Source organism: Puma concolor, chromosome D2 (genome assembly GCF_028749965.1).
Source record: "Puma concolor isolate L17-30 chromosome D2, mPumCon1.1.hap2, whole genome shotgun sequence".
In the NCBI taxonomy this organism is placed as follows: Eukaryota; Metazoa; Chordata; class Mammalia; order Carnivora; family Felidae; genus Puma; species Puma concolor.
In genome coordinates, this window is record NC_141677.1 from 38,287,707 (window position 1) to 38,313,158 (window position 25,452).

The 25,452-nt window shown below is 43.8% G+C and overlaps 1 protein-coding gene across 24 annotated transcripts in view; it reads right to left on the reverse strand.

Moving 5' to 3' along the window:
- KCNMA1 (potassium calcium-activated channel subfamily M alpha 1) overlaps positions 1-25,452 on the reverse strand; it is a 739,980-nt gene that overhangs the window by 367,484 nt on the left and 347,044 nt on the right. For all 24 annotated transcript variants that reach the window (XM_086680076.1, XM_086680093.1, XM_086680079.1 and 21 more), the window contains exon 3: positions 2,760-2,821. In XM_086680076.1, the coding sequence (XP_086536202.1) occupies positions 2,760-2,821 (62 nt within the window). The remainder of the gene's footprint in view (positions 1-2,759; positions 2,822-25,452) is intronic.

The window sequence follows — 25,452 nt, forward strand, 5'->3', positions numbered from 1 at the left end:
GGAAAGCCTACAGACTGATTTATTCAAAGGGCATAAATGTTAACTAAAATTCATTGGAAGAATACTAGGTGTTTTTTTCCCAGTACTGGGTGATGATATAGTATAACTTCCAAGAGAAGTCTAAAGCTCTCATTCCAAGATGCCCAAATGGCCAGCCAAACCACCAGTGTGTACAATTGATGAGAATCTTGAATGAATAGATGGATTTGGGGAATTTACATCCTGCTTTCTTACACATTTTCCATTTGCATCGTATGTGTGGACAGAACTTCATTTTCTCTTGTTTACTGTGCTTGATTACAATGTCTAACAGGTTCTTTGTTTATTCCTGGGAATCTGTGGACTTGCCATAAAGGTTACTCTACGGACTCAACCTTACTTCTTCCCCTTGCTTGATATGCACATGCTCTGCTGGTCTTTCCCCAGGAAGATGGAAGCCTCCTTGGTATTGGCTGTGCCGATCAGGTCACCTATGGTACAGAACCTTGGGAGATGGCTTTAGAACCAAAGGTAGTAATGGAAATGAGAAATGGAAGGGCCTACATAAATAAACCAAGTCTCGCTTTGCCCAACCATGTGTGGGTTTGAGGGACAAAGAAGGACTGAGCTAGGACAGTCTCCAGGGAGAGTGGAGGCAAGCTTGGTTCTAAGATTTTTGGCATTTTTGCTGAAAAAAAGTGGAGAACAGGGTCGCCTGTCCATCTATGGAATAGACTCTTTGCAAGTCCATAAAAGAAACCAGAACCAGAGAGGGCTCCCAACGCTGGATTTCCCAAGGCTTAGCAAAATCATAACTGAATCTAGGGTGCTGAGATGGTGCAGGGTTTCCAGGGAAGAGGTTCTTTTGTTTTAGAGAATTTCATTCCTCTCCATCCTCTCACATGGAACCAAGAACACCAGGATGAAAGATTGCCTCTTAATAAACACTGTAAAAAAGGACACAATTCAAATCCATCTAACAAGAGTATTTTATTTCTGAGAAATACAGAGGAGCAGAAAGGGTGGGGAAGGGAAAGAAGGTGCCGAGGCATCTCTCCTAACTGATCACCACACTCACCTTCATGTAAGGGTTTGCTCTGTCTGGGGCACACATATGCATGCCCAAACCCATTTCCTGAGCCTGCCATGGAAGCTGACAAGCTATGCATCCCCTGACATGTGAGAACACTCCTCACTCCTGAAAGGGAATGGAGAAATAAGACCAGGGCTTTAGGAGATCTTTGGTTCAATTCAAATATGGTCCAGAATTATGAAGAATAGATACTTAAAAGAGGCTTACCTTCAATGACATACCAGCTGGAATTTTCCAGACTTATAAAGCTCTTCTCTTTCTTGGCCAGGAAGAGCTGATAGAGGGAGTGTGTGGAATCTTGTCTCCTGGAGGACTTTTAAAGGACCCTCCTCCACCTGAGACAGGTGAAGGCAGTCCAGCCTCATATGTGGCAATGGGCAGAAGGACCTCTGATACTCTCAGACTTGGCTGACGCCCAGAGACAAGTGATTAAAGGGGACATTTTCTTTATTTTCCCTGACATGGCATCTTGGCCTCAGTACCCAATTGCACATCAGCACCCAATTGCACAAAATCCTTTGGCTGGTGACCAGATGCCTCTGAGAAATTCAGAATTCAGGCATGCATGACATTGCTACCATCCTGAGCCACAGGAAGAGAGCACTAGGCTCAGAATTCAGGCACCCCAGGGTCTGCTCCAACAAGGACACAAAGCAGGTTTCCTGGAATCAAACTCTAGCAGACGGCCATACCAGGGATGGAGTTCAAAGAGTTGAAAACACTCTCACAGTAGACTATGTAGGAAAAGAGCTCAAGTCCACTGCCCAGTTTTCAAGTACATGTCGCCACAAAAAGGCGTGTCAGACCAGCTCCGCTCCAGTTTCCCAGATGCTGTCAGCCTCAAAATCGCAATAGAATAGTTGGAATAAATGAGCCCCTTCCTCCCCCACCCCCCGCCAGGGTGACACCTGCAGGAACCAGAGCAGAGCTGGCCGCCACCTAGTAGCTCTGCTCAGTGACCTCTCCTGCCTCCTATGAAGCCTTTACAACGTCGCAACACCCCACCTCAGGGTCACCCTAGAGCACCAGTTCGCTCAACTGGCACCTTAGGGGTCTGCACAAATGTCCACTCTAGGAAATCCTAGATGGCCATGGGTCTCCACCTCTGGGAGTCATCACGAACTCCTCCGTCCCATCTGTGACCTTCACAAGTGAAGAAGCACCAGCGAGCAATGCTTCTGCTGAATATTCTGCTTAGTAGCTGCAAAGGATAGAGCCGTGCTTCCTAATCTAACCTCCAATAAGGTTAAAGCATCAGAAACCCTAATGAGAAGAAGACCTTACCACCATGGCAAGAATAGTTCAGACCCTCACTGGCTGGATACTGTAGCCCTCCCAGTGGTTGGACATTCACACCAAAGCCCTCTTAACCTCTTGACATCTTCAGTGCAAATAGTTCGACGGGAAACAGCTATTTCAAAATAAATAATACCCAGCAAAAAAAAAAAAATAACACCTTCACATACCTCTCCCCCCTCTCAGGCCAGCAGAATCAAAGTAACCTTCCTTGTGAGAACTTGTTTTCCCATTCAGAAAACCAGGACAGAGTAGCCCTGCCGTCCTCTGAAAGCCTTCCACACTCAAAAGACTCTTGCAAATTTTGGTGTTAAAGTCAATAAACTGATCAATGTAGAGGCTCATGATTGTTTTTAGGAAAGAGGGCAAGACAATGTATTTGAATACTCACTTTGACGAATCTATGAAGTATATTACAAGTGCACCAATGCTGAGAGCAAAGACTAAAACAACCTGCAAAAGAAGAGGAAAATGCCATCACTTAAGAGCCGACACTGGGAAGCTTCGGGTTTTTTTTGACACAGGTGCGGCAGCAGCTGGGAAGCAGGGTTCCAACTGCTTTCTGAGGCCCGCTTGGGAATCTCAGCCCCTCGAGCTGCCGCCCCCCCCCCCCCCCCCACTCCCCAGGATACCCTGATGCTGACTCCGCACCTTGCAGCGGGCAGCAACCTCACTGCTGGCCAACAGGGGTCAGGGTAGACTCTTATATCTATGGCTTTGGGTCTCATCTAGCCCTATTAGCACAGGGTCCCGCTTCTCTGCAATGAAGTCAGCACACTCCAGTGGGAAGAGTGAATAAAAATTCCGGGTGATACAATTGGTCATCTTATGTGTAATCTGGGCCCGGAGGAACTCAGATATGGGAATATCCATTTTTCGCAGCTCTGCCGAGATATAACTTACATACCATAAAATTCGCCCATCATAAGTGTACAATTCAATCAATGACTTCAAGTAAATTGACCAAGTGGTACAGCCATCACTATGATCTTCTAGTACCAGAACATTTTCATCATCCCGGTAAGAGCCCTCACGCCCATGAACAGTTAATCCCCGTTCCTACCCCCAGCCCTATACAACCCCTTATTTACTTCCTGTCCCCACACCAGAAACATCAATTTGAAAAACATAAATTTTCTGCCTGTACAAATGTGTGTACATACATTTGTGCGTGTGTGTGTATGCGTGTGTGTGTAGGTTGGTGTGTGGTTACAACACTTCTCAGTATTCTGGAAATAGTTCAAGTGCAGGAAGCCAAATTAGGTAATACATTAGGCCAGCTACACAAGAATCCTTGTTCATCTTTACACTCTTTACTCAAAATTAATCACCACTGATTTGAAAGACAGTTTGGCATCTCCTTCAAAGGATACCTGTCACACTGAAGTCCATCCAATGCACATGTAGCAGCGGAAGCCGATACCAACACTTGTGTCCCCACTCCACATCCTAGTTTATTTAGTCTTTGACAGAGGAGACCGGGAGGGCAACTTAATGGTCTCAAAAATAAAGACGTGGAGAGCCAATAATTAAGAATGAAAACAAAAGTAAACACCACGACCACACACAGTGCCAGGGCTCAACAAATACCTTCAGACATGCTAATATTCTAAAGGGTCTATAGACAGAGAGAAGCGTCAGCCTCCTCATAGTATCTACATATTGACATCACTGTGGCATTGGCTGGTGAATAGAGATGAATCTCAGTTTATGTAATGGCTGGGCATGGTCGAGCTGTGTGTGTGTGTGTGTGCGTGCGTGTGTGTGTGTGTGTGTGTGTGTGTGTGTGTGTGTGTGAGACAGAGAGAGAGAGAGAGAGAAAGAGAGAGAGAGAGAGAGGATCATGCTGTACTGTGTGTGTACACCAAAGTGGCCAATAGGAAGTGAAATCTGCATACGGTATTCATTCAAAACATTGCAGAACCCCACAGAGCTCCTGGGACAGAGAGCGGACCACACAGTAAACACTGACAGCTACAAACTGCCGGAGACTGTGGAAGGAAGACACAGCCTCATAGCACCTGACAGATTATCTTTACAAAAGGAAGTGGTAAAACAGTACACCACTGGGGCTTATTTTATTCTTCCATTTTGTCTCAAAAACTAAACCACGCTGCAGCTGAATGCAAGGAAACCCTGCATGCAGTGTGCTAGCAAGTACCTTCCACCGGGTGCTAATCCCCCTGACAGGCTCACCCCAGGCTCTCCCCTCACACACTCACTCATTCATTCGTTGCAAAGTTATGCACAAAAACAAACAAACAAAAGCATAAACAGGCCTCAGCTTTTCCCTCCATTATCCGAATGAGGCAGCAAAACAAATAGCTTAAGATTAATTTTGATCTGTGTTGCTATTTCTGAGACATAAGCAGTTAGATCCCCGCCCCGACCTCATTCTCAAAATGCTGCAAAGAGAAGGGGCGTGGCCAGGACACAGGAAAAGGACCTCTTCTTCATTCATAAACAGCTGACCCAAGAGTAATCTCTGTCAGCTGGTGTGTGTGTGTGTGTGTGTGTGTGTGTGTGTGTGTGTGTGTGTGTGAATGCTGAGCTTTGGTCAGAGCTGGCTATCCAGGCCAGTGAGGGGAGGGCAGGGACAGAGGAGAGAGGAGAGGAAAAAGGATGGAAGTCCTTGAAAATGGCATCTACATCATTATGAAATGAGCTCAAAATCTAAGCTCTCCAGCAATGGCGAGGGTTTCCCAGCATTGGGGGGCCAGACAAAGTAGCTGACACTAATTTGTCCCAGCTGCCTTCGCTCGGCCTCTGTGACAGGGAATAATGTGCAGCTTATTTAAGCAAATCAGCCAGTGACAGGAGGAGAGGACTCCTGCTATCTTCTCGCGATGCAAACTCAAAGAGCGGCATCTCTCTGAGAGGGTAAGGGAGGGAAGAAATCCAGGAGGAAAATGACCTCCAAAGCTCCCAAGAGCTGAAGCTGTTGGGTGCACCTATTCTCAGGTCCACATGTTCCGCCGGAAGGCTTTCTCATGAGGAGGTTCAAGGTGTCCAAACTCTTCCACCCACCTGCCTCCAGGAATAAAATGATCAATGGCGGGGGGCGGGGGGTACCTGCTTCTCAGTATTAAGGCAGCTGTGCATGTGATTTTGAAACTTGCCACATGGCTCTTTATCATGTCAGGCTTGATTACACTGTCACCCTGGATCCAGGTGCTGCAGAAAAGGAATCAACCCTTTGAATTAGGCCATGGAAATAGGGATCCAACAAGGACTCGTCTTCTAGAGGGCCTTGGCCAAGGACTAGTTCTCTTTTGTTCTCTTCATCTCTTACCTCTCCCTCTCTGACAAATCCCCCATTGTCTGAGAACTCTGCTTAAATATGAAAAAATTCAATCCAACTACACAAAATGATTAGATTTTTTTTTGCCTAAATGCTATGATGGTTATGTTATAGAGTACCCCCAAATAATTATCTTAAGTATTTATGTCACATCTCCTAAGGCCCTAGGAAAAATGAAAGAAGTCCACTTACAGTCATGAAATACACTCTTCTGTAGAGTAATCCTTACATAGATGAATGCTATGCTATTATGCAATCAGTGCTCAACTGTATGGCATAGGTATAGTCAATATGCAATAAGGTATTGACTGGGTGGAGATATAAATGGGAGAAGAAGCTAGGGACAGGCAGAACAACAGGGGCTCTTGTCTCAATACACTTTTTGTCCTCAAAGTGCTCCTTCTTCCTACATGTAACGGCTACTCTAATATCCCTTCAGTAAGGGGGAAGGCCACTGGGAGTCCTTCCATGTGCTTCGATGGTCCCAGGAATAAGGGACATTGAAGCCCAAGGGACATGCTAAGAAGAGGCCAAGAAAAGCATAATTCCTAAGACAGAAAAACACTAGCCCTCCAGCAGCTGGGTCACAGAAGACACATTATAACAAGCAAGCACTTTACAAAGCACTGTCGCAAACAAGATCTTGTAAGCACAGTGTGACACTGGGACGTATGAGCATTCCCTCTCAGGGCACATTGTGTGCTGACCTTTCCCAGAGGCTTTCTAGCTTTCCTAGGCCGGGTTCACCAAATCACCTTGGCTACCGGGGATGGTGCTAACTGCCATATTTTTAGGTTTACTGAAAATACCCACATGTTGTGTGCTGATACAAAGTACGTTGTGATATTTACAGAGTGCCAGATACCTAAAAACAAAAGCGATTTGACAAATATAATTGAAACAATGGTGCCCTTGCATCATAGCTTTTCAAAACTTCAAGATCAAACATGACATGTGTTTGCACAGAAGAATGCCAGGAACATGGACACACAGAGACACAGAGGCAGAAAATTTAAAAGAAATAAGTCTGTCCTTAACACCTGGCTGGCACCAGGAACGTGATGATAAATGGAGAACAGAGAGGGGGTATTCACAGGTATTTTCATGATGGACATTGCAGCAGGCCCCGAAGATCTTCCAAATGTCTCAAAAGTTCAAAAAACGGGAAACAGGATAGCAACGCACAGAATAGCTCCCCTCAGGTCACTGGAGCTCGTCAAGGAAAGGACAGTCCCAGTGAGGTGGACACAGAGTGAACGAATCAGGAAGGGGGGCTCTTAGGCACGTTGCCTGTTCTGGAAACTGGTCCCAAGTCATTGAGTTGGACCCAAGTGCTTCCAGTCGACGCAAGTCTGCGAGGGCCTCCAGACACTGGAGCAGAGGCTCATAAAGGTGGCTACCACCACAATCCTAACACTTGAGCAGCTTTTCTAAAAAAACAAAACAAAACAAAACAAAACAAAAAAAACCAGATGCCCCCGTCCTGCCCTGGAACCAGAGAACGGCAAGCTCGGGGGAGGGGGAAGCCGGGCACCTCTATTTTTCACAAGCTCCTCCAGTGAATCTGATGTATGGCCAAGAATGGGAGTCACTGAATTAAAGCCATTAGGGGAAACCACTTAGCTCAAGTCAGGGATTAATTTACAAATGTCGCCTTAACAATTAGCCCATTAGAACATATGTATGAGGCCTTGCAGGCTTTGAGGATCGTGTTAGAAGTACTCCGAAAAGTACAGAGAGGGGGATGAATCAATTCTCTCCCGGGCAGGTTTTATACATTCTGCTCAGCTCACAGCCGAACAAATGACCCTAATTAATGATTCTGCATGTTTGACTGGGGCTGTCGCCAGCTACTGGCAGCAGCCGCCCCTCCGAAAATGGACCATTTTCTACACAGAATCCCTAGGGCACATCACTTTTTTTTTTATTAAGGTATCATTTATATACAATAAAATTCACTATATAAAAACAATAGACCCAAGAATTCCCAAGGCAAAACAACGTGGGGACGTTTCGTTGATGAGTGATCACATCATTCCAGCATCCAAATTAATATGTTTGGTCTGGTGAATTTAACAGCTCCGACAAACATTTACTGGACTCCTATGTGCAAAGCCCGGAGGGAGAGAGAGGGAAATAGGAAACTTAAAGAGCAGTCAGGCCTGGTCTTTGCTCTCAACAAGCAAGGAATCCAGAAGTTTAAATTACTCAGGAGTCCCCCGTGGCTTTGGTAAATGCCACACATATAAACCAACACTTCTGGGATGTCCAAGGAAGGAGAGGACGCAGAAGGAACAGAACCACCATCACAAATGCCCAAAGTGGAAGGGGAAGAGGAGAATGGAAAACCAAAGGAGAAGAAAAGAAATGCCCAACACCCCGGCTCCACCTGTCTGTTGCCGTGAAGGACAGGTGCCTGGTGCACTGGCAGACAGACTCGTGGCACAGAGGGCGCAGACCTCCCATCAGGAGGCCTGCCTGGATTTGAATCCTGACTCTGCTGCAGAGAGCGGTATGCTCTTTTTTTTTAAATTTTTTTTAACATTTATTCATTTTTGAGACAGAGAGAGACAGAGCATGAACAGGGGAGGGGCAGAGAGAGAGGGAGACACAGAATCAGAAGCAGGCTCCAGGCTCTGAGCCATCAGCCCAGAGCCCGACACAGGGCTCGAACTCACGGACTGCGAGATCATGACCTGAGCCGAAGTTGGACGCTCAACCAACTGAGCCACCCAGGTGCCCCCCCCTTTTTTTTTTTTTAATTTTTTTTTTCGAGAGCAGTATGCTCTTGAGCATATCACAGAACATCTCCAGGACTCAGCTTCCCAATCTGTGAAATGGGGAATTGGAACAGGTGATTATCAGATCAGGACCTTGCCAGGTCATGGCACACAGCAAAAGAACTAAAAACGTTTGCTTGAAAAGGCAGCGCTCTTCGAAGTCAGTGGGATGCCATTCGTGCATAACTGTAATTCAGCCTGATGGCCATTATGTGTGTCACTAATCCGTGTCAGAGGGCATGTTTCTTTCAGATAATCACAAGTGGGAATACCATGGACACTTGGATTCATAGTTTTGTGTTTCCAGTAGCACAATCAATCGCTCGTGCAGCCTGCCATCCCACAAAACTACAACAAAATCTGGAGGGGCCGCGGACTAGCTCTCTCCTGGCTCTGTGCTTCTTTCTGCTATTGCTACACGGAATTGAGGGGTGGTCTCACCCAGTCTCCTCTCCTCCTGCCCCTATGATTCTTCGAAAAGCCTATGTTTCTGTAGGTTTTGCCCAGAGAAACTCACACTCTGAGTATCAGTGTTTTCTTAAGGGAAAAAAAAGAAGGATATTTTTTTTTTCTTCGCAATCTGGTCAGTAATGTTTGCCTCACCCTTAAATCACTCTCAAGAGAAGATGTAATCTTGCTACAAAGAAAGATATTTTTGTTATCCTAAATAACAAAAGATTTGTAAAATATAAAACCAATATTTTGACAGTGTCGTTTAAACATCCAAAGGTCCCCTAAGTTTCCAAAATAACATTCTGGCACAATACTTTTGACTTATGAAGTGCTTACCAAAAAATGCGGTAAATTGATTCACTGAAAGCCAAGACTCCAAACAACAGTTTAAGTACAGATGTATTCAAGATGAAAGAAAGGAAGAAGAAAGAAGTGCTTTCAGTAGTATTTAGAATTATAAAATACATATAGGACTTCCAGATAAGAGAAAACTGTGTTTTATTCAAATGTTAGGAAGCGTAGTGAAAATGTCGATGCCTTTGGGGGCATTTTTAAATCTGGTCCTTCCAAAAATACAATATTTAAAACCATACTCACCATAGAATGGACTGGATTTTTAGGACACAAGATAAAAAAATTAGAGAGGGCCCTCCCCCCTTATATTGCTTCAAATGACTTCCATGGCTTTTAGTATGAAGAAAAAGAAAATCTCTAACACAGCTTAAAAGACTCTGAAAACTCTGGCCTCTTTCCTCTGCTATAAATTCCAATTAACAGAAATTTTAGTTCTTCTTATTCACCATGTGTGCCTCCCTACTCCCAACTACCACAGGGCCTTTGCACAAGCATTTTCTTCTTCCTGGAAATCTTACCTCAGGTCATATACTTTTCATCCTCCAGATCTCAGTTCTGCTGTCACTTTCTTGTCACTTAATGCAAGAAGGTCCCCCATAAGCACAGTGGGTACTTTGTAGCACTTAGCACAGCAACCATTTTACATTTTTTGTGTGCAATCATTTGATCAATTTCTCTCTCCTCTGCTGGACTGCAAGTTCTATGAAGACAGGGTACGTGTCCATTTTTATTCATCATTAAACTCCCAGAAGCTGGCAAAGTGTCTCAATCAATATTTGTCAAATAAATGTGTATTTGGAGAAAAGACTGGAGAATAAGTTTGGGGAACAGGTCTACTGAAAGCAAAAGAAAGCTGGAAAGACATGGACCTTCACTGAGTGAGACTGTGGAGTTTCAAACCCCAGAAGAAGGTGAGGTATAGTTTCCTGTGAAGGCAGGATTCAAGGGACACGTGGCTGGAGTGGAGCGGGGCTAGACAGCATCATGGTTGAAGAAATTAAGGATCTAGGATGCACGGGGGCTAGCGAGGAGAATCATGTGCACAGGCCCAGCAAGGATGGCTGGGGCTGCGGCAGGGAGAAGGGACGGGGATGGAACCACCCTGAATGGCAGAGGAGCCTGTGGGTAGGAGCCTGCATGAGGGAGAGCAGACAGGGTGAGGGTTCAGTTGTACAGCAGGAGCCTCAAGAGAAAAGGTTTTGCACAAAGATGGAAGAGGCTATGGAGGATCAGAGTGTCCAGGGGGTCCCTGGACTATGAAGAAATAAGCCATCCACATGAGAGAAGAGAGGGAAACCATGTCTTTGTGAATAACAGGTTCAATTAAGGTGGTGGATGTCAGGAGTGCTACATGAAGAAGTTGAGAATTTAAATTAGGGTCAGGACCAGGAATGTGTGGGGACACAATGAAGTACATGTCATTAGGAGGTGAGACACAAACTAATGTAAAGATAAGTGTATAAGTAGTACATGAATATCTGTATGATGTGTATGTATACATAATACATGCTGTAAGGAACACGGAGATAAACCTATACTCCACTAATTAATCACAAATACTGGGTCTCTATTAATATTTATTAACCAACTACATTCCTAGTAATGTGTCTCTGTCCATTTCCAAGCTAGCTAATTTCAAAATGACCGTAGATAAAAAGAAACCTTGGAAAATAATAGGGCTCCTTAATGTAAGCTACTAAGGACAATCTTAGTGTAAATCATATGCCTGCTTGTATATAGACAAACTAAGTACAATAATGAGCTTTTTGCAGAAGGCAGAGAAGAATTTGACTAGTATGGAATAGATAAAAAGGGTCTGGGTCCTTCTTTCTTCCCCCCCACAAAGAAGAATCGGGGGCATTAATTATAAGTCAGTTGCCCAATCTCTTGCCTCGTGGGGGCTCATGTTGATATAACTCCAGGGCACAGGTTGTGTGAATTTTTGCAGGTCAGTGTTTCCCAAATGCCATGAAGCTGTCAACTATCTTACATCTTGGGTTCTGTTGACCATGTTCATTTCACTTTGGACAACACAAAATACAGAAGAGCTCAAATGTGCTCCTCTGAAGGTCTCAACTTATTATAACTGAAACAAAAAACCGAAATGATGGAAAGCCATTGTAACACTGAGTCAGAAAACTTTCCCTAAAGCCTGTGACCTTCCTGAGAATCGAACTTGAATGACACTGAAATCTTATATCATTGCATCACAAAACTTAAAAGGTTGATTTTCACATATTTTTACCAACAGCATTAAACTGGCGCACTGGCAAGCAAGATAAAATGTTCCATTCGAGGTCGAAAGTTTGAGAGACCTTTCCTGTCTAATTACTGAAAAATCCAGGGGAAAAAGTTCCAATTGCTGGTGAAGCTCCCAACTTTGCAGCTAATGAGCTTTGGGGGAAATTGTCCTGGCTTAAGTGCATGTGGGGCTGGCCAACTGGATTTTTAATTTAATTAGTTTCATAAGATGAGAAAACTTCTGGAGCATTGTCAGGTCACCAGTTGCCACTTACCATCACCAAGGACTACATTTATGGCCACCTTTGCCCTACTTCTCAAATCCTTCCATTCTTATATTAAAGGCAAAAAATGGAAGCAAAAGCAGGGACTGAAACATACTTGTACACCCAAGTTCATAACAGCTTTGGAGGCAACCCAAGTGCCCATTGATAGATGACAAGTAAACAAAATGTGATCTATATGTACAATGGAAAACCAGCCTTGAAAAGGAAAAAAATCCCGACACATGCTACAGCATGGGTGAACCTTAAAGATATTATGCTAAGTGAAACATTCCAGACACAAAAGGACCATTATTGCATGATTTCACTTGCATGCCGCCCCTTGAGTCATCAAGTTCAAGGAGACACAAAGTACAATGGTGGTTGCCAGGCCCGGGGGAGGGAACAGGGAGTTATTGTTTAATATGTACAGAGTTTCTGTTTAGACTGATCAAAAATTTCTGGAAATGGAGAGTGGTGATGGTTGTGCACCATTGTGAATGTACTTACGCTACTGAATTATACACTTACAGATGGCTAAAATTGCAAACTTTACACACAATAAATTTAATCACAATAAAAATAGAAGGAAAATTCTGAGAATCTGCGAGCAGAATCCAGCAGTATATTTAAATGTCAAAATTCAAACATAATCACCTTTCCAGAGGGATACTAATCTCTCTCCTTTCAATGGCAGAGGGTACCTCTGAGAAACTTGTATTATGTGCAGGTGACTCTTACCTCTCTGGGATGTTTGCTCTTATCCCTTGCAAGCTGGAATTTCTCCCTTAGTTCCAGAATCTATTGCCATTTAGCCACAGAGAACTTACATGGGTTCCTACCTACCTTCTCTTCCCACTTCCAGACTCATCTAGTACTGATACAAAAAGGGGGCTAAGAATTTCTCAGGGATCAGAGTTTCTTACTAGAGCCAGAACCAACTTTGTCTTTTGGTAACTGTAGCTAAAGTCCCAGATATGACTGGGAGTTTTAAAAGAATTTGCTCTTTACCACAAAAGGGAAGGTCCTTAGTAGGACCTTAAAGTCATCCCAGAACAACCTAAAATTTCCATCTTTTACAATTATGATATTGCCACCAAAGTGCTGTTTTATAAAGGATTGTCAATGCACCCTAGAAAGCAAGGCCACCAAAAGCCCTCCACATCAAGAAAGTTGGCCAAAGATGATAAATAACCATTCAATTGACAATAAAACATTGACACCAACATTGACCAGGCTTCAGAATCAGTCACCCACCCCACACTGGGCTTGACCATGAAGTTTCATGTCCATGTACTTGGTTCCAAAAGCACTCCATTTCCTCTTTTGGGACCATAACAAAGGGGTTGGCTTTGGCAAATGCCATCTAGATGAGAATGAAACCAGCAAGGCCCCTTTTACTAAAGTTTATAGTGGGTTGAGACCCAAGTCTCCAAAGAGAAGGTTCTAGCCTGTCCACCTCTGATATATCTCCCTCCTTCCCTCACCTCAGATTGAAAAAAAAAAAAAAGAAATATATATTTATATATATAACATACTGTTATACTATATATAGTATATATACTATATTATACTATAAATATATATATAATATATAATATATAAATTTAATGTACTATTGTATTCTTACAAAGAAGTTACCTATCCTGAAAGAAGTAGGAATCTTCACAAGAGAGCATTCCTCACACTCACAAATTCCCACCCCAACAGCATGGAAGATCAGAAGGCAAAGGTCACCGGTACAAATGTCACCATATGTAATTATGGTTGTCCTGCATGGGGGTGGATGCCCCACCAAACACTGCATCGCTGTTAATTTAGAAAGGTTGGACCACAGCCCCAGCTATCGCCCTACTTCCTGCAACATCTCATGCATCTCCCTGTTACCCAGTGACGATCAGATGCTAATACTGCGCACAGCATAACTGCGGCTCTGGCTTACAGGACACCAACAATCAGAAAACCGCAAGTTCCCCTCCCATGGGGCACATGTTAGGAATGGAGGGATGGGAGCATGATCAGGTAATATAGCTTTCCTGCCTCTCTCAGCCTCACACTTAGTTTAGATACAAAAGAGGAGAAAGAGGACTGTCTATGTAATGCCATTTACTGTCTTTTCAAGGCCATTTAAAAAGGGGAAGAGCGGGTGACTAGATGGCTCAAATCTGTTAAGCATCCAACTCTTGGTTTCAGCTTGGGTCATGGTCTCGTTTGTGGATTCAAGCTCTGCATCGGGCTCTGCACTAATGGTGCAGATTCTGCTAGGGATTCTCTCTCTCCGACCACCCCCCCCCCGCCCTCTCTCGCGTGTACACTTTCTCTCTCAAAATAAATAAATACAAACTTAAAAAAAAAAGAGGATGAGCATGTGTATGATGTTCAGGTCTCCTTCATACTTCAGTCTCTCTACGGACAGACCAGGCACACAGTCTGTCCTCAGCAAGGCAGGAGCCAGAAAACATGGGAAGAACTTTTTATTTCCTATTTTTAAGAGCTTTGACACAGTTATGAAGGTTGGCACAGTTATGAAGGAGAAATCAGAATCGAGGTGGATGTCCTTGAGTCTTCGTACGGGTTTTCCAACTTTTCAATTTATACCTGGGGGAGTACCAACACCTTCTCAGGGTTTTGGGAGCTCTTGCCACAATCCGGCCACACATTTCAGCACTGCCTCAGCCTGATCACCAAATTCCCCTCCCTGTCCGCTCCATTATAAGATCTTCCTGCACAAGAACTCATTCCTCTGAATGTCCCGCACCATTCTACGGCTATCCATTCGTTCATCATTGCACGTGGTTGCCAAGTGTCCACTACAGACTCAGGGTTGAGCTGGCATGGGGTACAGAGTAGGAGACAATGGTCAAATTTGCTTTATCAAATGTAAACTCTAGCTTTGACTTTTGTGCAAAGTAGGATGACAGTGCCGAGATGAGGCTCCCAGCATCAAAAGCCTTTCGAGACATTTGTGCGGCAGCTGAACAGTGGTTGTCAAATAGGAGTATGGATCAGATTATCTGCCGGACATGTTAAAACACACGTTGCTGAGTCCCATCCCAGAGATTCCAGTTCAATAAGTCTGGGGGAGCCTGAGAATTTGCATCTGTAACATCTTCCAGCCGAGGCTGATGTGGCTGGTTCAGGGACCATATTTTAAGAATCATTGCTTTAAACCATCAGAAAAAAAATTTAAAAGTCACTCTTCTGAAGACATTCTGTCTTCTTTGAAGATGGGTGTAAAAACATTTTAAATTGTTTTGGGGATGTGCTATATGGACAAAATTCCTTTAAAATATCTATAAATTTTGAAGCCTTCAAAAAGGGAGAAAACTGGCCAGAACTCTATCTTGAAATATTATTCAAAATAATTTTCATACTCTAGTTAAATGCACCCGATAATGCCAGCAACACGTTTGCTGTTTTTAACTAAGTTGATGAATCCTCTCCATAGAAAGGAATCCCAAGAATTTAGATATACCACTACTGCTAATAAAACTAATAAAGCCCCCACTTCCAACATGCAAGCTTAGATTTCTGAAGACGTGCTTCGACTAGGACTTGTAACCATGTGGCTGAGAAGACTTGTTTCTAGACAAAGTAATCCAAAAGTCCCACAAATGGAACACAGGAGCTTATCAATAAACTATTTCCTTTACTGTTGTAACGAAGCAGCGTTAAAGACTAGTTGCCCACAAAGCTTCTGAAATCAATGGAACCAAAGATAAGGCTTCTGACCATTTCCCCCAGATGTGTCTAAGACAGAGGAAAGGCAAACCAAGTCCCTTGGTTCAAGCTCCAGCTCCCTGCAAGAAACGTCTGGCACTAATTCGGCTTCCCTGTGTGCTCTGGGCTGACTGACCTTCCTAAGAATGCAGGTCTGCTTGACACGTTCTCTTGACACGTTCTCTCCAGAAGCAGCCACAATTGTCATTTTACATTGCCATTCCACATTTTGTTTCAAATGCTATTTCAACTACACAGGGTGATTGGATTTTTTTAAAGCCTTGTTTCTTTTTCCTTCCTTCCTCCCTCCCTCCTTCGCTTCCTTCCTTCCATTTATTCTATTGAAAAATCAAACCATTGAGAAGCAGGCAAGGTAACAACTCTCAGCATTCCCTAACTTCATCTGATGCTTCACTGAAGGCAACTCCTAAAAGACTCTGAGCAGACTTTATCAAATCATGTCTCACATTCCTGACTGTAGTCGTCAGTTTTCTTCTCAGCCTCTTGTCCATGATCTCCTTGAGGGCAGAAAGTGTACCTGTGTCTCCACCTTTCATACATTCATTCATTCATTCATTCATTCTACAAACACTTATTTGGGTAACTACTGCATACGAAGCTTTGTGCTAGGCCTGAATATACAGCAGAGAACCAAAGAGGACCCTTGCCCTCATGAACCTTACAACCTAGAGGAAAGAAAGACACTCCACCAATGGTCACACTACAGAGTAAAAACTGTACATGGCAAAGAGGACTCTGAAAAGAAGGAATGGAGAGCTTTGTCAACTGTGGGGTCCAAGGAGGCTTCCCCAGGGAAGAAGGATAAGAAGGAGTTAACTAGAAGAAGACAAGCATTTTACACACAGAAAACAGCACATCCAAAGCTTCTTAACCATTGTCCCACTAACATTTCCTGAGTGGATGGAGGGACCAAGGTGCTGTTATGCACTCACTGTGACAGGGCAGAGTGAGGGCAGGGTTAAACACTGACTGAGTTGAACTGAATGAGGACCCGCTATTCTCAAGCAGGAAGAGGTATCTCTTTTCTGAAGATAGAGAAACTGAGTCATAGGGAATTTAAATGTCTTCTGCAAGAGGCAGATCTGGGTCTCAAATCCAGGCTTGACTCTCTACCTTTGTTCTTTTAATCCATGATACCAAAGCAAGTTTCTGAATTTCAGGTTATGAGGCTGTCAGCAACTGCCAAACCTTCCCCTGGTGGAACTTTGTGGGGTTCCATCAGCTTTCTTGGAGTTCCTTGGTGAAGAAGCATCAAGGCTGGAAGGTTTTCTTGGATAGCTTTGATGGCAGAACCCCCACCCCCCACCCCTGCCACCAACCGGGACACAAAAGGTAAGCACTAATCCCACTTGTCCCCCAAACCATAAGCAACCCTCTCTCCCATCCCCAAGGAAACTGTATGTTTACTGCTTTATGTATACATTATTGGCATATTTTCCAGTCTTATCCCCCATAATGGAAAATTCTTTTATGAAGTCTAAATTTAACAGTGAGAATCATTAGAGATTACTTCCTTTGAATTTTGCATTAACCTTCTTTCTTGGCCCTTTTAAAATGCACAAGGGATAACAAAAAAATCCATATGAAGTTGTTAATGATTTAATATAGTGATGTTGACAACACAGTGTACCTGTGATGCATTGGGGCTATTTGTCAAAAATTCTGTTTTCGTTAAACATTTGTTTAAAATTCTCTAAATATTCTTATTCCAAAGGCTTAAGAGATGACTCAGGAATCTGCATTTTCAACAAGCACACTGTACCCCCTTCCCTGTAAATTCTGACACATTCTGAGAAAGGTCCATTTAATACATCAGTTCCTTTGTGAAAAGGAGAACTTAAGAATTTTTAAAACCCAGATCACCAAGTTATACCCCAGAGCAATGACACCAGCATCTCTGGGAGGTAGGACAAGGCATTAGTATTTCTCCGATATATTATAAAATAAAGTTCCTCAGGTAATTCCAATGTGCAGCCTGGGTAAAAGCACTCATTACACGTATATGAGAACTGCAGTAACCTCAACAGTGGTTTGAAAGGATCTTAAGATATTGGGGAAGAATATGCACCAGTCAGGAGGCTGGGTAAATGGAAGCCCAACACAGAGAGTCAAGGTTCTGCGTTGGCAAAGGGAGAAACTACCCAGTTCTCCAAAATCTCCACTTGAATGACCTTGGAAGAGTGGTCCTCAGTTAACCCAGTTGCTGAGGACCCCCACTTCTCTCACACACACCCACAACCTTCCTGGACACCAAGGCTGACGGGGAGGCTACTGCATGCCAGACCTCTAGGGACACAGATGGCATGCAGGGGCTGGACCTGAGCCAGAGGCCCTCACTGATGGGAACATTTGCTGCTGCCTGCATTTCAGTAGCCCAAGTGCTTTGGCAGTGGCTTCCTGCAAGCACAGCCACCTCACCCCTGCTCCTTGGCACCTCTGGGTCCAGGTGCAGCATTGGGCCCTCATGCGAGGGAAGGGGTGGACAGCTGCTTCCTGCCAGTGGCAATGCAGGCCTCCGTCTCAGCTAAAGAAACAGGCAAGAGCAAAACAGCAGGAGTAGGATCTGGTTTAAAGATCCTGCAACTCCAACCAAATCCACATCTTTTTTAGCAAAATGGGGGCCACGCGCAATGTATGAGCTCCCACAAACCTCTGTCTCCTGGCACTCCATCTGCAGAACCTATGTTACAACAGCACCCATTGGTCCCTGGGAAATGGAATGAAGATGTGAGGGCCCAGGGGTCCATGGAGAACTGGCCATGGGGACGATGGCTCAGTATCCACCAAAAACACAATAGGTACTTCCCTTTGACTGAGCACCCGATCCAGTGGCCTGAGGGTGAACTTCAGGCCAGTGGCATCCAATAGAAATGACATTTGCTGTTTTTTTTATATGAAATTTATTGTCAAATTGGTTTCCATATAACATATATTTGTCGTTTTAAATTGCCTAGTAGCCACATATTAAAAAAATTAAAAAGTAGGTGATATTTATGCTTAATATATTTCACATTTAACCCCACAGGGGCAAAATACTTTTATGTCAACAATGCAGGCAAGGTTGAATGTTATTAAGGGGCTTCTAGAAACACCCTGTGCACCCACCACACCTACTACAACACAACAGTGTCTTATGTGATGCAATGGTTGTGGCATTCGGTGAAAATTAGTCCTAGTGAAACAACATAGCTGTGTTTAACAGAAAAATAGTTCAGATTGCTTCAGTTTTGAGGTTCACATTGAAATGAACCAAAAGTGAATAAAATTGGAAAACTTAGTTCTTCAGTCACACTAGCCACACTTCAAGTGCTCGACAGACACAGGCTACTGGCTACTGTACCGGATAGCACAGAGAGAACATTCTCATCTTTGTACAGAGAGTTCTTCTGGGCAGTATTGCTCTAGAGCCCTTAACCAACTGAAAAGGTCCCACCTCTCTACCAATCCAGGATGAGGACACTTTGAAATGTTCTCAGTGATGTGGGTAGCCCCTCCTCTTATGGAAAGGAAGCACAGTGGTTAAGGGCTAGACTGTGTACCCAGACACTTATCAACCATGTGACCTTGAGTAGACCACTCTCTATAGCTTGGTCCCCACATCTGTCAGAGGAGGTAACAAGAGTGGCTACTTCAAAGAGTTCTAAAGATTAAATAAATTAATATTCGTAAAGCACTCAAGACAGTGTCTTGTATGTGGTAAGTGCTCTATAAATAAATGTTAAATAAGTAAATTTCCAGCAGGATGCCTGCCGATTGGCACTTAGCACACTGATATCTCTTATTCCAGAATGATCTTACTGAAAGATGAATATACATACAAACATACATACATATATATATACACATATACATATATATACGTATTATATATATTTCATATATATATAATACGTATATATATTACGTATATATTTCTCAAGTGTATCTGTGAATGACTCTGGCAGTCAGAAAGTTGGTAGCCATTGGCAGGCAAGTGATATATATATATACGTATACATATACACATACACATACACATATACATATACATATATGTATACATATTCACTGAGTCCTTACCTTGCAGAGGACTGCAACCCCAGACCTTAGGGAAAAAGGAGCTCAGATACTCTGAAATGTTCTGCAATGTCTATCCCTTTCCCATCCTCCAAATCATATTTCCTGGTTCTTCAAGGCAAGGATAGAATTCGCACCCCATACGCAAGCTCCCTTTCCTTCTTCAGGCCTGATCTCAGGCCAGCTCCTCATAGACGCCTTCCCTGACTATCCTTATTGAAGCTGCGTCATGGGTGTGCAAGTGAGCGTGCGTGTGTGCACACAGGTGCACACAGCGCTGGCCTGTCCCCTAGCACAACCTCATTTCCTTCATTGGCTTATCATTCCTTGGAATCACTTTGCTTATTTCCTGTTACTTGTTTATTGCTTGTCCAACCTCAAGATAAGATAAACTGTATGGACAGAGGCCTGGTCTGTTTTGTGTTTGCTATAACCCCAACACCTAGGTCGGTGGCTAGAACATAGCAAATGCTTTACATGGAATTGCTGAATGAATGAACAAACGAGTAAATGCCCTCCTTAATGTATATATTCCCCACTTCTCTCTGCTTGGTATTCCAAAGCACATTTCATTTTTCATATTTTGAGGACACTCCATTCCATAGTACTTGATACATATGGTTAACTATTTTTGTGTATATGTCTTGTCTCCTCAACTAGACTACTAACCCCTGGAGGTTATGTCTTGAATGTTACGTTCTCCTTCTTAATGCCCAGCATGAGGCACATCCTCAATGAATACCTGTTGATGAATTAATGGGAAGTATAAAGCAGAGTCCCTAAATTAGTTTACTTGGTCACACATAGTGGACTATTTCTACAAATAATAATTTCTAAAATGAAGTAAATACATACATATACATGCATCTATATGTGTGTCATATTCCTCCTTCTAATTAAATGAAGCTATTTTTGTAACTATTTTCCAGTCTAGGAGTAAAATTGTAAAAAACAACGCTAAATGTTAGATCATTAAGTTGGTTGTCTTTAATTATATGGCAGTGTTTCAAAAAAGCTTTGAGTCATCTTTAAGATTCTTTGCCAGGGGTACAGCATGCTACATTTAAAATGGCACTTATCTTAGTAAACACATTACTATTGCAAATGATTTGTTCCAATAAAGCAATTCCTTGGCAAAGAGCTGCCATTTCTTCTAAACCCCCTACCAAGAAGAGATACATGGAAACATTATAAGCGCCAGAGACAAGAAAAGCTTGAAAAGTTCCCTTTATCAGAAGTCACCAAGATATACCCCCTAAGGCAGAAGAAGCATTAAATTTGTCTTCCCTCTTCTCCAATTTACATCCTATGGCATTTACTTTTTGTAAATATTTTCTATAAGATAGCTGTAAGTAAGCCCTCAAAACTCATAATAAAGTAAGCTATGGGCATCAGTATACATCCATATTTTCTTTCTCTCTTTTGTCCTCTTCCTCTGCCTCCTCCCCATTCTTTTTCTCTCCCTGTCTTTCTAAAACAAAAATTAGCAGGTTGGTCACATGCAAACATAAATTCAATTTCTACAGAAAGCTGAGTTCTTGAGCGATTAAGCATATAGACCAATCATTTGAAGTGGGAAAAAAAATCCTATAAAGGCAAAAATTATTTTCTGATGTACTTATTACATGAAGGGTCTATTATGATAAGCTATTATCCTTGCAAGATAAATTGAATTCACATTTATGCAACTCATCTATTCCTAGAGAAATGCAGATAAAAATTTTATAGCAACCTGAAAAGGTTTGTGAAATGGATATAAAAAAGATCAATACCGTAAGAGTTTAATACCAAATTGAGACAATAGAAAAGATGGCCCAAACCAAGGACTCAATTTCCAATTCTTTTTTTTTTTTTTTTTTCCCAAAAAGAAAAGTACTGTTAATCAAGTAAGCAGAAGAGAGAATGGCCATTCAGGCTGGGGCTGTCGGGAAGGAGATGATTGAAGTATAATTAAGCTGTGAAGGAACAATGGGTAGAATATGGAGGGTGGAAAACAGTCCACTTATAATTTATTTTGTTCACACATGTTTATTGATCTCCTACTATAAGCTGGGCGACATTCCCAGCACAAGGGAAATTGCAGAGAACAATGCACAAAGACCCTTTGTGCAGTTGATGTCCTGGTGGGGAGAACACCCTTCCTAGACATTAGTTATGACAAGACATGTACAATCTGGTGCTTACATGTACGTACAGGAAAGGGAGGGGTTTACTCTCTCTTTTCTGTTGCCTTTCACCTGAGTCTTGAGGGTCTTGCCTTATGCTGAAATCTAGAATTTCTCCGTGCTTTGTGAGATCTTTGTTGCAAACAAGAAGCCTCCTCTCTCAGGGTCTATCTTTTCCTTGCTCCTTCCCTCTCGCCATTATTAACCATAGGATGCAGTTAATGACCATGACAAATCATAAAAGATTTCTCCTAATTCCTTCAAGTGTGACTATCCTGATTATAGCCTGCAGGTACAGCCCTCCGTGAACCACATGCTATTTATAGGCTGAAAACCCAGGCAGAATTTGTGTCACTCGTGATGAAAATGCAAGCTTCTCCCAGGACCCAGGAACCTCCTCCTCTCCGCAAAACTCCACAGGCAGTGAGGATGCCCGCACAGTTCCTCCCAGAGATGCGTTCAATCAGGATCCCCTCCCCCACTCCCAATCAAGGAACCTGCACAATTACTGAGCTAATCATTTAAATGATGCTACTGAGAAACAAAGCCATTTTCCTTGTTAAAAATGTGTTTGCTGTCCTATCCATTTATCTCTTTCCTTGGCAGTGCTCTGTATTAATTTATTGCCCAATAAAGCACAGACACTAGCAGACTTGCTGAGCCATGCCCAGCGGAAGGCCCACAATTTCATCCCAGCAAAGGCAGCCTGTGAGCCAAAAACACAAATGCAAGCATACCAGGCTTCACAAACCTTGGCTGGCTAATCCTGGTTTCATTTGCTGTCCCAGAGATACAAAAGAAAGGACTGTATAGAGCTTTGGGGAGAATGCAGGTGATTGATAATTACTGATTATCAGAGGAAATGGAGCTAAGTTTGGTCTATTAACCAACTGACCTAGGGTTTCTTTTCTACTGGATGGTAAACCTCACTGCTACAAGCAAGCTCATGGGGAGCTTTGTAGGGAGAGAAGCTGAGACAAGAAGTGATAGAGATAGAGATGGCAGTGGACTTGGCTTTTGCCACAGTGTCCACCGTCCCAGGAAACCGTCTCCCTCTACATGAAAGGGTGATGTTTGTTGCTTTCTCTGCAGTTCACGCCCAGTGTTGTTGTTGTTTTTTAACATTTATTTATTTTTGAGAGAGGGAGAGCACAGAAATAGGGAAGGGGCAGAGACAGGAAGACAGCGGATCCAAAGCAGGCTCAGCATTGTGAGCACAAAGCCCAATGTGGGGCTCGAACCCACGAACTGCGAGATCATGCCCTGAGCCGAAATCAAGAGTTGGCTGCTTAACCTACTGAGCCACCCAGGTGCCCCAACACCCAGTGATTAACCCTAAGGTCCCTGTTCAGATATGTGCTTCAGTGAAAAACCTTGGCAATGATTATCAGGTGTACGGAAGGGTTTATCATCTGAGAATCTCCTTCATGGGTGGTTAACGGATGGTCATGGATGGTCACGGATGGTCAACTACGTAGACAGTGGGTTCTTCCTATTTGGAAGGGTTTGACCTCAGAGAGCCTTTACCAATGGAAAGTTCATAAACAGATGTTTGAGAATGGCTCCAGGCATCAGGATTCCCTTCTTGACTTTTGGACTAGCTCCAGTTTAGCAGGAGGTTCAAAGGGGAATGAACCCAGGAATCTGGGCCCTTGCTCAGACAGTGAGCTCTGATAGTACCTAATAGTGAAGGTATTAAAGCCAAGAGAACTGAACACCAAGGATGGTTCCAAGAATTCCAAAAAGTCATTGAATGTTACTCTGGGAAGGAATCATCAAGGACATCTAGCACTGGGCTTGCATTTAGGGACCCAGAGAGGAAATCACTTGTCCAAGGCCCGACTATAAGCAGAGGCAAAGGCAAAATATGGAGACTGGATGACAAGGAGGGAAGGAAAAGCCCAAGGGCTTGCCTTCAACTTGTCATAGTCCCAGTGGCTGTTCCCTCAAAGAGGGCACAGCTGGCCAAGCTACTCACAAGCCCAAGACTTATAAAACCACAACAAAATCCCTGAAGCAGATGGACATCAGCCACTCCTGCAGGAAGTTCTCAGCAGGCTATACTGCTGACAGCCACCATCACTCGGCAGAAGGGCAAGAAGGAGGTGAGAGGAATGGGCAACATTGCCACCAGGAGAAAGAGAATGGCGCCCACAAACGTCCCACCCATTCACACAATCCCCTTTCTCCCACGTGTCTTACCAAAAGTTATGCCACTTCCCATGTCCCCTCCAAGGGTCCCCTTGGTGAAAGCTGAGAATGCACTGTGGAAAAGCCACTGGTTTTGCAGGAAAAGGCCCTCAGTTCTGCACAGAAAGTGGGGAAAGTGCCCGTGGGAGTCCTTACCATCCCTGCCACGTGCTACCCTTTCCACCTCTGCGCCTCCTCAAATGGTGCCCCTCCATGCTCCATCCTCACTCTTCTCCACAGTCACAAATCCCGTCAGCTTGTCCCAGCCACCCCTGTCCCTACGGGCAACATGTGTATCATGGGTCTCATGGTTAACCGGGCTGCTGCTCAGAGTGGGCATAGCAGACATGCACAGAATTGGTGCCTGCTATGCACTCTGATTTAATTTGATAATCACCTCCATAATAAGACCCCTCAGCGGCCACCCTTTGTATACCTGCCATACCGGAAGCTCTCAGAGGCGCCTGGTGACATGCACAAACCCAGGCTGGCCCCAGACCTGCAAACTCAGACTCTTGATCCAGGTCAAGAATAACTGTCTGGGAGTGCCTCCCACAGCACCGGGTATATACAGCAGACATGAGGGAGAACTTGCCAACCTGGCACTGTCTACACTGGTCATAGAGAGGACTCTGGGCTTACACTCAGGGAACCTGATTTTAACCCGACCCATCTGGTCCCATGAGAGTTTAACCCTCTGGGCCTCAGTTTCTTCACCTCCGAAACATACGTCGCAGACTTGGGGCTCGTGTGTGTGAAGTTCCCTGCACAGATCCAGGCTTAGTGGGTACTCAGTTCAAGATGTTTGAATTAGGAGTGAGGTCTATGCAGGATTCGGACAGGCTGATCCAGCAACTCACCTGAACCAAATCCAAAGCAGGCGGGAATCAAAATCTAGTGACTGGCCCTGGCTTGGGAGGATACTTATAACATAATTACTATATAATAATATAATATATAACATATTAAATAACAAATTAATAATATAATGTTAATAGCAGCGAACATGTATATGGTACACATTTTGTGCCAGGAACTATCCTAAATACTTCACTTCCAATAACATATTTAATCTCCACAAAAAATAGCTATTGTTACTATTATCCCCATTTTATAGCCGAGGAAACTGAGGCCCAGGGCTACTGGGTCATTTGCCCAACTTCCCACAGCAGTTAATGGCACAGAGCTGGGAATCTTCCAACTGCCACTCCTTCCTGAGATATCTGGTGGCTGCCTGGTTTATCCCTTCTCTTTGTTGTCTCTGCCCTGGGACCTACTGAGATCTTCTCAGCAAGACATCCTTGCCTTATAGAAATCCTTGCCTCGCCCTGGAAAAAATCCCTCCCTCATGCAGGGAAGGACAGGAGGGGTGAGGAGCTACTGGCACAGCCCATTCCATTGGCAGTGTTTTCAGGGCTGAGCTCCAGGCCAAATCCTGGCAAGAAGGAGCACTCCCCCCGGACCTGTGCCCCTTGCGGTTCAGATTCTGGGGCCCCTCACAATAAAGAAGCCCACTAATGCAAGAGGCAGAGGCTACCCC